Genomic DNA, 13,936 nt, shown 5'->3' with positions numbered 1-13,936 from the left:
GCGAAACAGAGAGAGAGCGTAAAACAGAGAGAGAGGGGAAAGAAGAGAGAGAGAGAGACAAGAGAAGACAGAGAGAGAGAGAGAGTAGAGGAAGAGAGAGAGAAGAGAGAGCGAGGGAGAGAGACGAGAGAGAGGAGATGAGAGAGAGAGACAGAGGGACGAAGAGAAGAGAACAGAGAGAAGAGAAGGAGAGAGAGAGAAGAGAGAGAGAGAGGAGAGAGAGAGAGAGAGAGAGAGAGAGAGAGAGAGAGGGATAACAGAGAGAGAGATAGCAGAAGAGAGAAGAGAGTAGAGAGAGGAGAGAGAGAGAGCAAAGAGAGATAGAGACAGAGAGAGAGAGAGAGAGAGAGAAGAGAGAAAGATAGAGAGAAGAGAGTAGATAGTAGAGAGTACTAGATAGAGAGGAGAGAGAGCTATTAGAGGAGACAGAAGCTAGATAAGAAGCGAAGATAGTAGATAGGAGAGAGATAAGAGAGATAGAGTAGAGTAGTAGTATATAGTGTATTTAAGACAATCGAGACTACACGAGCGAGAGAGCGAGAGAGAGAAGGAGAAAGTGTGTGGAAGTGTTGACAGATGAGTGACTTCGGAGGGGGTGGACACAGTGGATGGAGGATGGAGTAGGTAGAGAAACAGAGAGATTGGGGGGGTGCTAGAGGGAGCTGGGTGAGGAGTCAATAGACTTCTGTAATTACACCTGCTCAACTACTTACAAAGCTGTGTGCCCACGCACTTCTTCAAACACAGCATACTCAGATGAACGCACGCACACGGACATACACACACACGGTCCTTCCAGGATCTCCAAAGTGATTGTGTAAATCTGCTTCCCCCTCCTAATATAGAAACTCCCATTTCAATCCAATTTGCACACAAATGAAATCATTAAAAGGCTGCCTCCCTAGAGATACTTGTGTCCTCCAGGTTATTAACTTATCTCTAAAAAACACAAGGCTCAATCCCTGATGGAATTCACTTTCTTTGTGTGTCATGATACACTGGGTGTGTGTGTGTGTGTGTGTGTGCGCGCGTGTGTGTGTGTGTGTGTGTGTGTGTGTGTGTGTGTGTGTGCGTGCGTGCGTGCGTGCGTCCGTGTGTCCAATGTCAGCCTAACAGGTGAGCGTGTATGAGAGAGTCAGTGACGGACAAAGGAGAGGAAAGCACAAAGGAGGAGTAGAGAAAGCGAGTGAAAGAGGGAGCGACCCAAATGAAAGAACGTTCTAAGTGAGCTCTCTGTCCTCCTCTCTCCTCTCATAACCCCTTGGTGACTGGGTCAGCCTGACTACCCACACAACGCCAATGCACAGGTAAACCCGCTGTGCGTGTGTGTGTGTGTGTGTGTGTGTGTGTGTGTGTGTCCGTCTGAGCGTATTAGAACCAACCTAGAACATAGTAGAGTACTGGCTGAATGACATGTGCGTAATTCCTCTACTTTGTGTGTTTGACAGTTGGGCCTATTTCAGTTTGATATATGTAGATGTTTTAACCACTAACTCTCACGAACCCTTAGTTAACAAATAGTGGTCCTTCCTCAACAGTTCTGTGGAAATATGCCTCTTTTGTCCGTTCTAGCGTGGCCATCTAGTGACAACCCTGAGAACCCTAGTTTGGGGATTAAGAGACATATTTCAACTCTGACCTTTGACTGCTGACGGTTCCTGGTACGACTGCCCTCACAAGACTGGCCCATATTCATGAGGTTAGTCTTGTAAACAGTATGTGTGGCACGGAAGGTTTTTCACTCTACAACCTGAACATACAACACAATATTGTACAAGCATGTCTTTTTAAATAACCTTTATGAACACATAAGGCAAGTGGTGGGAGCGAATGACGAAAGAAAAGAAAGGAAGAGAGTGAAAAAAATGTATTATTACAGATGATATGGTTACCGAAACACACACACCACACACACATACACGCACGCACGCTGAACGTGAGTCCCGCCGGTTGAGAGCGCTCTCCCTCTGGCAGTGAACCTGACCTGGAATCAGATTTAGGGGCTTTAACACTTGAGGTCAGGATTATGAATGATTGGCCTAAGATTGACCTAGGATCAAGAGATGGGGACCACAGACCATTCCGTTCTTTTTAATGGCGTTTGTTTAGTGCCTATCACAAAGTCATTTGTCACAGGACTCTTAACAAAAGACTAAGCCCAAACCCTTCCTCTAAAGCTAGCCCAAGGCAACAACAGTACGATGGGAAAACTTGTTGGAGTAGAAAGCAAAGCAGGACACTTAAACAGTTCAGTGTAAATCATACTGTAACGTTGATGTCAACGGGAGCCCGAAAGTTCAGCAGATCTAGAGTAATGATTCTTAACTGACTTGCCTAAGGTTTAAATACAAATAAAAATACATTTGAGAGGAACAAGACTTTAGAGAGATTATAATGGACCTTTGTCTAAGAGCTACCCGGCAACTCCTTCTGGTGTACCACCTATTCACTCCTTCCATTCATTCAGAAACAGTGTAAGTTTCCTCTGCCACATAGACAACAACAAAAGACAATCCCCACAGTCCCCCTCCCCACCCCTCTTCCGCCAATCAGATATGAGATTGGGAACAACAGGAGACCGTGCAACTTGAGAGACGACCTCACGGTTCTAAAATGCTTTGATATTTTATATCTGAACGGAAACGACTTCGCTAAAACGTCCCAGACCAGGCCGCTAAGCTGTCCCTGGACTTGGGAGTCAAACTGCAGCCAAATACTTCAGTCCATATGATCAGACAGTGAGGGGCTGGGAGACACATGTGCGCACACAAACACACACACACATTTCCCTGAATAGATGAGTGGAGAGAAAGAGCAAGGGCAGGAGATAAAGAGAGCTCACCTTTCCTCATAATGACTGTGCTCACCTGTTCATCCCCCTGACCTGGGGCAGAGGGATCCTAATACTGCCTGAGCCCCCCCCCCCCCCCCCTCCCCCGGCCGCTCCCCTAGCTCCCAGAGATGGCCAGATAATGTGAGTCTTTCAGCCGCAGCTATCCCCATAGAAATGCTGGCCTGCCTCGGAGTGTCCCTATCCTCTCCCCTGCAGCCCAGCCCGTCCCACGGCCTGGTCCTGAAACTGATCCAGATAACACTTTCTGCTGGAGAATTTTCTCACACTCATACCTGCCACTCACACGGGTCCCCAACATGGAGGAGAGTCACTGACACTGACAGTGTATAAAGACAGACTTCCACAGGCGAATGGACTGATACCGATTAACGTGAGGCGAATAAACGCAGAAGCGATGCGCGTGTGCGTGTTCCAGATGCCTGAAGCCAGGACACACAGACCTGTGCACTCCAACACCAGACCAGCTGGTGAGCATGACCAGCCTTATTCCCGGTCCGCCTCTAAATCTCCACCAGGGCTTTGCACAATATTAAAAACATTATTACTAGGCAATATGAATATAATTACAACCATACCGTCTGCTCTCGTTCCCCATTATTATAATACTTTCATTATGAATAACCGTTCAACCTCACGGAGGAGGTCAGAAACGAAGCATTCCAGACCCTAATCAAATATAGGCCGCTCGCACTGCGACAGCAAACGTTGAAATAAACAAGCGCTCCGACCTCAGGAAGGAAGACAATGCGGATCGGTCGTCCTGCGTGTGCCAAGTCATTTAAAAGGGATACTCGCTGTGGCTCTGGCCCTGAAATGACTCGGGCAAACAGATATTAATTATAGTAAAAAAAAAAACAGGGAACTACTTCTAATGGGCATGGATGAAGGGATGGATGAAGGGATGGATGAAGGGATGGATGAAGGGATGGATGAAGGAATGGAAGGATGGAAATGGGGGGGTGAACTGCTCATTGAGAACATTAGTGTCCCTCTCTATCACCAGCTAAAAGCTTTCACCCCCCTCCAGATGTCTTTCCAGTCCCCTTCCAAACCTCCCACCCCCCCTCTCACCCCTCTAGCGAACATCTCAGGGCTTAGTAGCAGTCAAATAGAACAACATATTTGTGAGCAGCAGCAATACACAAACCTATGTGAGCCAGAACCAACAGACTTGGACAGTCTTTGGTCTATCCCCCCTCAAGCCCTCCACTCAACCTCAAGGCTTCAAAATTCCTCTTTCATTTTATTTGTTGTTTCTATTTTCCCCTCTTCCTGTAATGCTTGGGTCCTCCTTATGGGGGACGGAAGATGAGAGAGATAGAATTGGATTATCGATGGGTCTAATGTGCGATTAATTCAGCCTGCTCTTTAATGAATACACGAGTTGTAGCCGCCAGCCTGGACCCCATATCTGATACAGACACAGACAAGTCGATACAACGAAGTCAGACAGAGAGGAGCGATATCAGAGACTTTAATAACGACGCAATAACGCAACAGGGAAGAGTTTAGGAGGAGAGAGAGAAAGGGATGGATAAAGGGAGACAGAGGGAGAATGAGGGAGAGAGAGAGGAGGGAGAAAGAGCATCATCTCAGCATCGCACCCAATGCCCGCGTTTAGACAAGTAGAAAACTGCTACTAGTATGTGCAAATAGTAGCAAAGCCTCTTGACTGAATGCTAAGAGCTAGTGTCAACACTGTCGCAGGCCTCTGTGAGTGTTTACCTACTTGAACCGCAACATGTTACCACGGTAACCACATTGTAGCTACACTCCTGTACTCACCGGCCAGGCGTATTTGAAGGGAATGACAATGTGTCCTGTAGTGCCATCCCCTCCTCCTCCCCCTCCTGCGTCGTGACCTCGATGACGGAGGGATTGGGTGTTGCCTCCCAGGACGGTGGTGCTGCCCACCCCGAAGGTGCAGGCTCCGGTGGGGACGACGCGGGCCTGGTACTCCTTGAGGCAGGCCTTGAAGAAGGTGTCACACTGGTCCCCGAGAGAGCAGCGCTGCCCCTCGGTGGCCTGGAGGTCACAGCACTCCCCACTCTGCAGCACACCTTGGGGGTTCTGGAAGTGACGGATCTGCAGCTCAAACATCCCCACTGCACACACAGCCTGGAGAGAGAGAGAGACAGGAGAGTTAGGATGGGGTATAACTCACACCCCCCCCCCCCCCCACACACACACACACAGAATCATATACACCACCCAAAGGGAGGGTGAATCTACGGGAACAAAGACATCTGGTTCCCGATGTCATTTTTGTCAAAAAAACGTTAATGAATGTGATGAATACACCTGATCAATGGGTGGAGTATCGCATTTCATCCCAGTGCTTTCCCTCCCTCTTTCTCTCTCTCTTTCTCTCTCTCTTTCTCTCTCTCTTTCTCTCTCTCTCGCCCTGTCCCTCTCTCTCTCATTTCATCCCAGTGCTTTCCCTCCCTCTTTCTCTCTCTCGCCCTGTCCCTCTCTCTCTCATTTCATCCCAGTGCTTTCCCTCCCTCTTTCTCTCTCTCTCGCCCTGTCCCTCTCTCTCTCATTTCATCCAGTGCTTTTCCCTCCCTCTTTCTCTCTCTCTCGCCCTGTCCCTCTCTCTCTCATTTCATCCCAGTGCTTTCCCTCCCTCTTTCTCTCTCTCTCGCCTCCTGTCCCTCTCTCTCTCATTTCATCCCAGTGCTTTCCCTCCCTCTTTCTCTCTCTCTCGCCCTGTCCCTCTCTCTCTCATTCATCCCAGTGCTTTCCCCCTCCCTCTTTCTCTCTCTCTCGCCCTGCTCCCTCTCTCTCTCATTTCATCCCAGCTGCTTTCCCTCCTCTTATCTCTCTCTCTCGCCTGTCCTCTCTCTACTGTCCCTCTCTCTCTCATTTCATCCCAGTGCTTTCCCTCCCTCTTTCTCTCTCTCTCGCCCTGTCCCTCTCTCTCTCATTTCATCCCAGTGCTTTCCCTCCCTCTTTCTCTCTCTCTCGCCCTGTCCCTCTCTCTCTCATTTCATCCCAGTGCTTTCCCTCCCTCTTTCTCTCTCTCTCGCCCTGTCCCTCTCTCTCTCATTTCATCCCAGTGCTTTCCCTCCCTCTTTCTCTCTCTCTCGCCCTGTCCCTCTCTCTCTCATTTCATCCCAGTGCTTTCCCTCCCTCTTTCTCTCTCTCTCGCCCTGTCCCTCTCTCTCTCATTTCATCCCAGTGCTTTCCCTCCCTCTTTCTCTCTCTCTCGCCCTGTCCCTCTCTCTCTCATTTCATCCCAGTGCTTTCCCTCCCTCTTTCTCTCTCTCTCGCCCTGTCCCTCTCTCTCTCATTTCATCCCAGTGCTTTCCCTCCCTCTTTCTCTCTCTCTCGCCCTGTCCCTCTCTCTCTCATTTCATCCCAGTGCTTTCCCTCCCTCTTTCTCTCTCTCTCGCCCTGTCCCTCTCTCTCTCATTTCATCCCAGTGCTTTCCCTCCCTCCCTCTTTCTCTCTCTCTCGCCCTGTCCCTCTCTCTCTCATTTCATCCCAGTGCTTTCCCTCCCTCTTTCTCTCTCTCTCGCCCTGTCCCTCTCTCTCTCATTTCATCCCAGTGCTTTCCCTCCCTCTTTCTCTCTCTCTCGCCCTGTCCCTCTCTCTCTCATTTCATCCCAGTGCTTTCCCTCCCTCTTTCTCTCTCTCTCGCCCTGTCCCTCTCTCTCTCATTTCATCCCAGTGCTTTCCCTCCCTCTTTCTCTCTCTCTCGCCCTGTCCCTCTCTCTCTCATTTCATCCCAGTGCTTTCCCTCCCTCTTTCTCTCTCTCTCGCCCTGTCCCTCTCTCTCTCATTTCATCCCAGTGCTTTCCCTCCCTCTTTCTCTCTCTCTCGCCCTGTCCCTCTCTCTCTCATTTCATCCCAGTGCTTTCCCTCCCTCTTTCTCTCTCTCTCGCCCTGTCCCTCTCTCTCTCATTTCATCCCAGTGCTTTCCCTCCCTCTCTCTCTCTCTCTCGCCCTGTCCCTCTCTCTCTCATTTCATCCCAGTGCTTTCCCTCCCTCTTTCTCTCTCTCTCGCCCTGTCCCTCTCTCTCTCATTTCATCCCAGTGCTTTCCCTCCCTCTTTCTCTCTCTCTCGCCCTGTCCCTCTCTCTCTCTCTGTGTGTATCATCTGCTTCATTAAGTTACCAGACTACCGCCATCCTATTCTAAGAGGTGGATAAAGAGAGGGTGAATGAGAAAGGAAAAACAACATTGACTCACACCCATTCCTCCTCACAGCGGAAGAAAAATCAAATCCCTTCATCCCAATGGAGAGACACGCCCCCACTCCAGCAGTCCCTCTCTCTCTCTGTATCTGTCCATTTATCTCCCTCTATCTGTTTCCATCTTTCCCTCCTAGCTTATTTACCCTCCTCCCTCCCTCACTCTCTTTTTCCTCTTTCACCTCTCCCCTCCCCTGTGTCATGCACTTCCTACACCTCTCCATCTAGCGCCTTCCTTTCTTTCTTCTCCTGTATCAGTACCCCTCCCTTCTTTTCTCTCCCTCTCTCCCCAGTGGAACTCAGACACTGGGAACCAGGCCACGGTTTCTCTGTCCTCCTCCTCCCTTCCTCCTCTATCTGGGAACAGGCTGTAACTCTTGCCCTCTCTCTTTCTCTCTGTACCAGCTCTTCTTCTCTGCAATTCTTCTTCTCATCTCTCTTTCTCCCTCTTTCTCCCTCTCTCTGTCTCTCTCGTTCTCTCTCTCCCTCTCCCTTTTCCCAGAGCCTATAAAGCATATTCTTCTCAGCTGGGTACAGAAGGGGACAGACAAGCTGGTAGAGCTAACAAGCCCCCCAGAGGGACAGGTGTGTGTTTGCGTATGTTGGTGTGTTATATAGCATGGAAATAATGGTTAGGATTTCTAACCACTAATAAAGCACAAACCACACACACACACATCAAACACATGTCACATACACACACGTCACACACACACGTCACACACAATGAAATTATGCAATAACGAATAACGGTGTAATAGTCTTGACAACTTGACTAAAGCCAGTTAGAAGAATAGCTGGTAAGTCAGCCCCATTGTGCTGTTGTATTCTGTCCCTCACCTGCCCCTGTCCTTGGGCTAGGGGGCTAAACTCTCCTACATCAAACAGCCTGTGGAGATACAGGCCCACTCATCACTCTGCATCCTCCTTTCTTCCTCCTCCCCCCCCCCCCCCTCTCTCTCAGCCATTCCGGGCATACCTGGGTTTCAGCGCTCCATCTGACCGCTCCAAGCGCTCTGCCTCGAGGATCACCATGGAGAGCTGTGGTAATTAAGTCCCCAATGAACCCAAAACCAGGGAGAGACCAGAACCACAACCTGACCCTGCATTAACCCGGTTGGACTGTACACTGACTAACACTTCTGTTAAAACCTCTTAGACGTAACGGCAAAATGTAGATTTTCGCCTAAATAGAGATACCCAAAAGTAACTGCTATTCATTTGTAATTACATGATTCTGACATGCCAAAACGTATTTGTAAAGAAGACATCTGTGAGATTATGAAGAAATGATCCGAAGATAGATAGGAGTTACATAGTTCCGAATACACAAGATCAAGCACACACAAAAGAACCGTTTTTTTTCTTTTCATTTGAAAGTCATCTTTCATTGACAAGCTTTGAGTGAGTTATTGATTCCCAGAGCTGGAAACACATCACACAGCTTCCACAACATGTGAACAATATCAGAAGAAAAAAAATGGGATTGATAGACCTAACATCTAGAATTGGGCAGATGGTTTAGTAAGTGGTGTCAGGTGTGGTCACGGGTCATTTCCAAGTGTCTCTAAACCTCTCCAAAGTGACATATGTCTGTAAATGAGATCATTCCAGAGCTATTACATATGTGCAATCCCTAAATGCTATTTGTTCAGTATAAAAACACAATTTCTACCATATCAACCTCACTCAAACATTGTGGTGGTGTTATGAGGTATCCAGGGTACATTCAAGTGTCCTTTCAACCTCTCCAAAGTGTCCGAATGTGGTAATTACACTGTTTTTTCACACACTGGATATGCCTAAAAAGTTATTGTTTACTATATAAACTACATTTCTACAACACCAACCTCTCTCAAACATGGTGGTGGTGTCGGTGGACATACAGGGGATATCCAAGTGTTTTCATCATATTTTTCATGCGCAAAGATAGTCACTCGGTCGATATTCGATATTCGTTGCCATTAAGTCATACATCATCAGATAACATTGGCAATAGACTAGATTTGTTCCTACCAACCTAAGGATTAATGTCATGCCACCTTTGTAGCTATAGCTCAAGCACAGACCAAATGGAAGCTTACCGTGTAAAATGATGGCTTGGTGAAAACGTTGAGTAAAATAAATGAAAAATACTCTCGAGGCTGGTGATCAAAAACGGTAGGTCACAGGTAGACAAATAAGACATTCTCATGCTCTGTGGAGTCCCGGCTTTCGGTGTGAATCAACGTATTAGGTCTTTATTTCGTTTATGCTTCACAAAGCTAACTTGAATGTAGGTAACAGCCATCTTGAAATTAGGTCTTTGGCTTGGCCTGCCCTTATACATTTGTATGCCCATATAAGGTAGTAAGTCACACCAAAGATTTGAAGGCACAGATCAATAGCCAATATACTCAGCTTTCCGCAGACACCCTGATTTTGCAGATAGGGGCCACCGTTCTCATACCAGACTGAATTGAATAAAACAAAGAATCATAGGGGGTTTAAGAGGTTTTAAACACTTACCTTTTAATACTGTTAAATATGGCACTATCTTGACTGTTCTGTAATAACAGAGTAATATCAGGACAACATTATACACTGTATCAAACAACATGAATATATAATCCTGAATGCTCTTATCTGCATTGCACTGAATCTGACACATCCCCAGACCTCTACTGTTACATGTTATAGTATCTTCAATGCTGAAATGGATGCAGTATGTCAACTCTCCTGTGCTACTCCTACATTATAAATGTCCCACAGCACAGTAGAAAGGTCTGCATCTTACTGCAGTAGGAGAAGGGAGTGTTATAATAGTGAAGAGCTTCAGAGCTGGGTGCAGAGATCCATGTGGATCTTTCTGTACATTCACATGCCCCAGTGCTGTAAGGCTGTGGCCGCTGGCCCAACACACACACCCCAGTCTATGAGTCCACACACACATGCGCGCACACACACACACACACACACACACACACACACACACACACACACACACACACACACACACACACATATAGGCTTCTCATTTCACACAAATGCACACACAGACACACACACAGAACGTTCTGATCTTGCCCCTGCACTGAGGGCTGTGTCACGCCGCCAGTGGGGGACCCTTTTAGGCCAACAACTGTAGCCTGGGGGTGGGTCTGGGAGGAGAAGAGTAGAGAACACATTCAGCCAGCGCTCTACCTCCAGGCTTTCCCTCTTGGTCTGTGTGAACTTGAACTTGAATGTGACAGGCCTATGTCCAATTTGACTGAATGTGAATTGGTTTTCTATGTGGTCATAGTGGTTTGAGTGTGGTGTTGAATCAAACTCATTATTACATAGTTATTACAATTATAAGGTAGCCTATAAGGGAGTTCCTCGGTGTACATATCAGTGACAAACTGAAATGGTCCACCCACACAGTGGTGAAGAAGGCGCAACAACGCTTCTTCAACCTCAGGAGGCTGAAGAAATGTGGCTTGGCACCTAAAACCCTCACAAACTTTTACAGATGCACAATTGAGAGCATCCTGTTGGGCGGTATCACCAGCTGGTACGGCAACTGCACATCCCGCAACCGCAGGGCTCTCCAGCGGGTGGTGTGGTCTGCCCAACACATCACCGGGGGCAAACTACCGGCCCTTCAGGACACCTACACCACCCGATGTCACAGGAAGGCCAAAAAGATAAAGGACAACAACCACCTGAGCCACTGCCTGTTCACCCCGCTATCATCCAGAAGGCGAGGTCAGTACAGGTGCATCAAAGCTGGGACCGAGAGACTGAAAAACAGCTTCTATCTCAAGGCCATCAGACTGTTAAATAGCCGTCATTAGCACATTAGAGGCTGCTGCCTATATACATAGACTTGAAATCACTGGCCACTTTAATAAATGAAACACTAGTCACTTTAATAATGTTTACATATTTTGTATTACTCATCTCTTATGTATATACTGTATTATATCCTATTCTAGTGTATCTCAGTCTGTGCCACTCTGACATTGCTCGTCCATATATTTATGTAATCTTTATTCCATTATTTTACTTAGATGTGTGTATTGTGTGTATTGTTGTTAAATTGTTAGATATTACTTTTTAGATATTACTGCACCGTTGGAGCTAGAAACTCAAGCATTTCGATACACCCGCAATAACATCTGCTAAACACATGTATGTGGAGGCGAAAGAAATGCACACCTATTTAGGCGAGGTGCTGGCTAGCGGCGTAGAACACTTGAAAAATGAAAGGAGAGCCGCACACTCTAGGAAGCTCAGATGCAATAATTTAATAAGACGCTGGTAAGACCTGACAAGTCAAGACGAATGGGTCAACACGTGTACGTGACCAATAAAATTTGATTTTGATGTATACTATGCTGGACTATTCCTGGTCGTCTGCAGAGATTTTACATACTGTAGAGAGAGGATGGACTACATTTATGTGAAGAAAGGAAGTGAGGCACTGACTGTAAGACACGTGAATAAACACACACACACACACACACATTACAAGCGCACCCACCCAACACACACACACACACACACACACACACACACACACACACACACAGGGACAGACTGACCAACAATTCCCGTGAATCCTCTTTCACCTTGTGATCATGCTCACAATGTTCACAAGGTTGACTTGTGCATGTACTGTAGTTGTAAACACATAGAAGACAGCCTTACTCCATCCACAGACACCATAACATTTAGCTTGTTCGTTCCCATAAAGGGTGTATTTTTACACCATTAGAGCCCACAGGAGACTGTGTTCAGAACATTTCCCTTCAAACAATGCACTTCGTGGATGGGTCTTCTGGCATTCTTCAACAGGAAAACAAATCAATTGCAGTGTAATAGTCTTAGAATCCCAATAACAAACATTGGTGTGATGAAAGGTCATGCTTGGTGAAGGTTTGATCATGTAGTTTATAGACGAAAGGACACGCCCATGGAGCAACAAGTGGATGAACCGACCATTAAGACGCACAACAACAGGTGGGCACCGCGCCATTCGAAGCAATGGTAGACATATTGACAAGAGAAACAGGGAAGGAGAACGTGGGCAAAATGATTGACTATGTGGGAAGAAAACACCGACTGTAAAAGTCAGGGCAGGTTTAAACAACGGCCAAAAATAGCGCTTAATCGGTGCGGCTTACCTGCGGTTGCAGAGCGAGGGCGACGAGAAAAATCACGGTCCACTGCTGTCTCCGGAGCCGATCTCTCCTCATCTCTGTCCTGGCGCTGCTCCTCGCACCTCCGCTGCAGCGATCAACCGGCTTTCGTCCGTGCGCTCTTTCTCTCTCCATCTCAACGTCACAGGATCGAGGACAAAAAACGACGCAGTATCCCCCTCTTCTCTATAATATCCCTTTCTCAGCTACCTTTAAGCGCCAGTTCATCGTTTCGTACTAGGCTTGAGAGAAAGCATTATTGCCTTACTTGTATTGTTCCCCTTGGGGAGTTCCTCCTGCTTGCCCGCCCCTCCTCGACCCCTCTCCCCGGCTTCTCCCTCTTGGTGCGGTGTCCAGGGTGGGTCTCTCCGCAGAAGAAAAAAACACTCTCACTCCACCAGGTCGGTCTTCCCTCCACCTGCCGTTAAGAGGCTTTGAATGTCAGACCTGCTGGCTCCCTGACTTGAGCTCTCATCCCAATTACACTCTCCCTCTGCGCAACGCACTCGCCCTTCAAACTAAACCCATACGCATACACCCTTTCCTTCTTTGCGCAACGGACTCAAATTGATACCCAAATAAAATAGGATCTCCCTCTCTACCAGTCCAGACTCTACTCTCTCTTGTTTATCCACTGCATGCTGCGTCCCTCACTCTTTCCGTAGGCTTTCCAACCCCGTGTGGTCACTTCGCTCAGGGCTACGGATCCGAATCACCCAGGTCCCGGGCAAGGCTCTGTGCGTATCGGCTGTGGGAAAGAACTCGGCGAAAAAGGATGCCAGCCAGTGACGAGAGGCTGTGTGTGTGTGTTGGTGGTGGGGGGGAGGGGTGTGTCCTCAGGCAGGGGATATCCGTCTTCTCTTTTTATGTGCACGCGGTCTGTGCGCTTGCACCCCTGGACGGTTCCCATGGGTTCCCATCGTTGCTGGAATGCCTGTCCTCTCCTTTCCGTCTCTCACCATCTCACAGAGCCATTAACAAAGTAATAGGTAGGTATTGATTAAAATGATACAGTTTTAATTACCCTTGTAGAAAGTGTAACTGCATGAGCAGACTTTTGATAGCCTATATAAAAAAAATGGCATATTGAACCTCTTTTCAAATCACTTCTCTCGCCTATTTGACCATGAAATGAGATATTGTGTAATTCAACTCGACTCTGTAACAGAATAATGGGCCTAACCCCCGTTTCGGGCCTCGGTTAATCCGGTATAGATCAAAGCGCCGCTGTGCCAATTAAGTAGGCTATCGGCCACAGCCTGCATTGTCAGTAACTGATCGGCAAACTGAAATAGTTTCTATGGGACTACCTCAGCGCAATTAGGAGACCACTTATTATGGTAGTGGAGAATGTATTTACTAACAGAATCCAATCAGACCTGTGTGCAAAACAAATCGGAGAGAGAAGAAAATACACTAAAGTTTGAGAGTGGCCAGACTGGTGGCTGAGCAAAGTATGTGGTGTTTATGCTGTGCTATTCTTACATAGCCGGACCGCAGCTGATGATTGGACGTTTTAAATCGTTTGATTATGCGTGTACACGAAAGGACATGACATAATTTCTTCCAGCTCACCGTCTCGTGTCTCTGTGTGTGACTGCTTATGCGCATTTACAATTAAACCTGCCTGGACGACTACACACATTCCACCGGCTCATTATACCGTCAACTGTAGTTGCCATATAGCCATAACAAAAGTGAACAAATCATTTCCTCTAAAA

At 47.4% G+C, this 13,936-nt stretch overlaps 1 protein-coding gene across 1 annotated transcript in view; it reads right to left on the bottom strand.

Annotated features, from left to right (window-relative positions):
- The window catches only part of LOC115205902 (protein jagged-1b-like), a 65,613-nt gene extending 52,597 nt beyond the window's left edge, over window positions 1–13,016 (bottom strand). The window contains exons 1-2 of the mRNA XM_029772335.1: window positions 12,201–13,016; window positions 4,640–4,972 (exon numbers count right to left, since the gene is read on the bottom strand). Of these exons, the coding sequence (XP_029628195.1) occupies window positions 4,640–4,972; window positions 12,201–12,350 (483 nt within the window). The 5' untranslated portion in view covers window positions 12,351–13,016. The remainder of the gene's footprint in view (window positions 1–4,639; window positions 4,973–12,200) is intronic.
- Window positions 13,017–13,936: the final 920 nt, after the last annotated feature.

This window comes from Salmo trutta, chromosome 13, assembly GCF_901001165.1.
Source record: "Salmo trutta chromosome 13, fSalTru1.1, whole genome shotgun sequence".
Classification (NCBI taxonomy): Eukaryota; Metazoa; Chordata; class Actinopteri; order Salmoniformes; family Salmonidae; genus Salmo; species Salmo trutta.
Note: the sequence above shows the minus strand (reverse complement) of the source record. Positions and strands in the feature narration are given on the sequence as shown.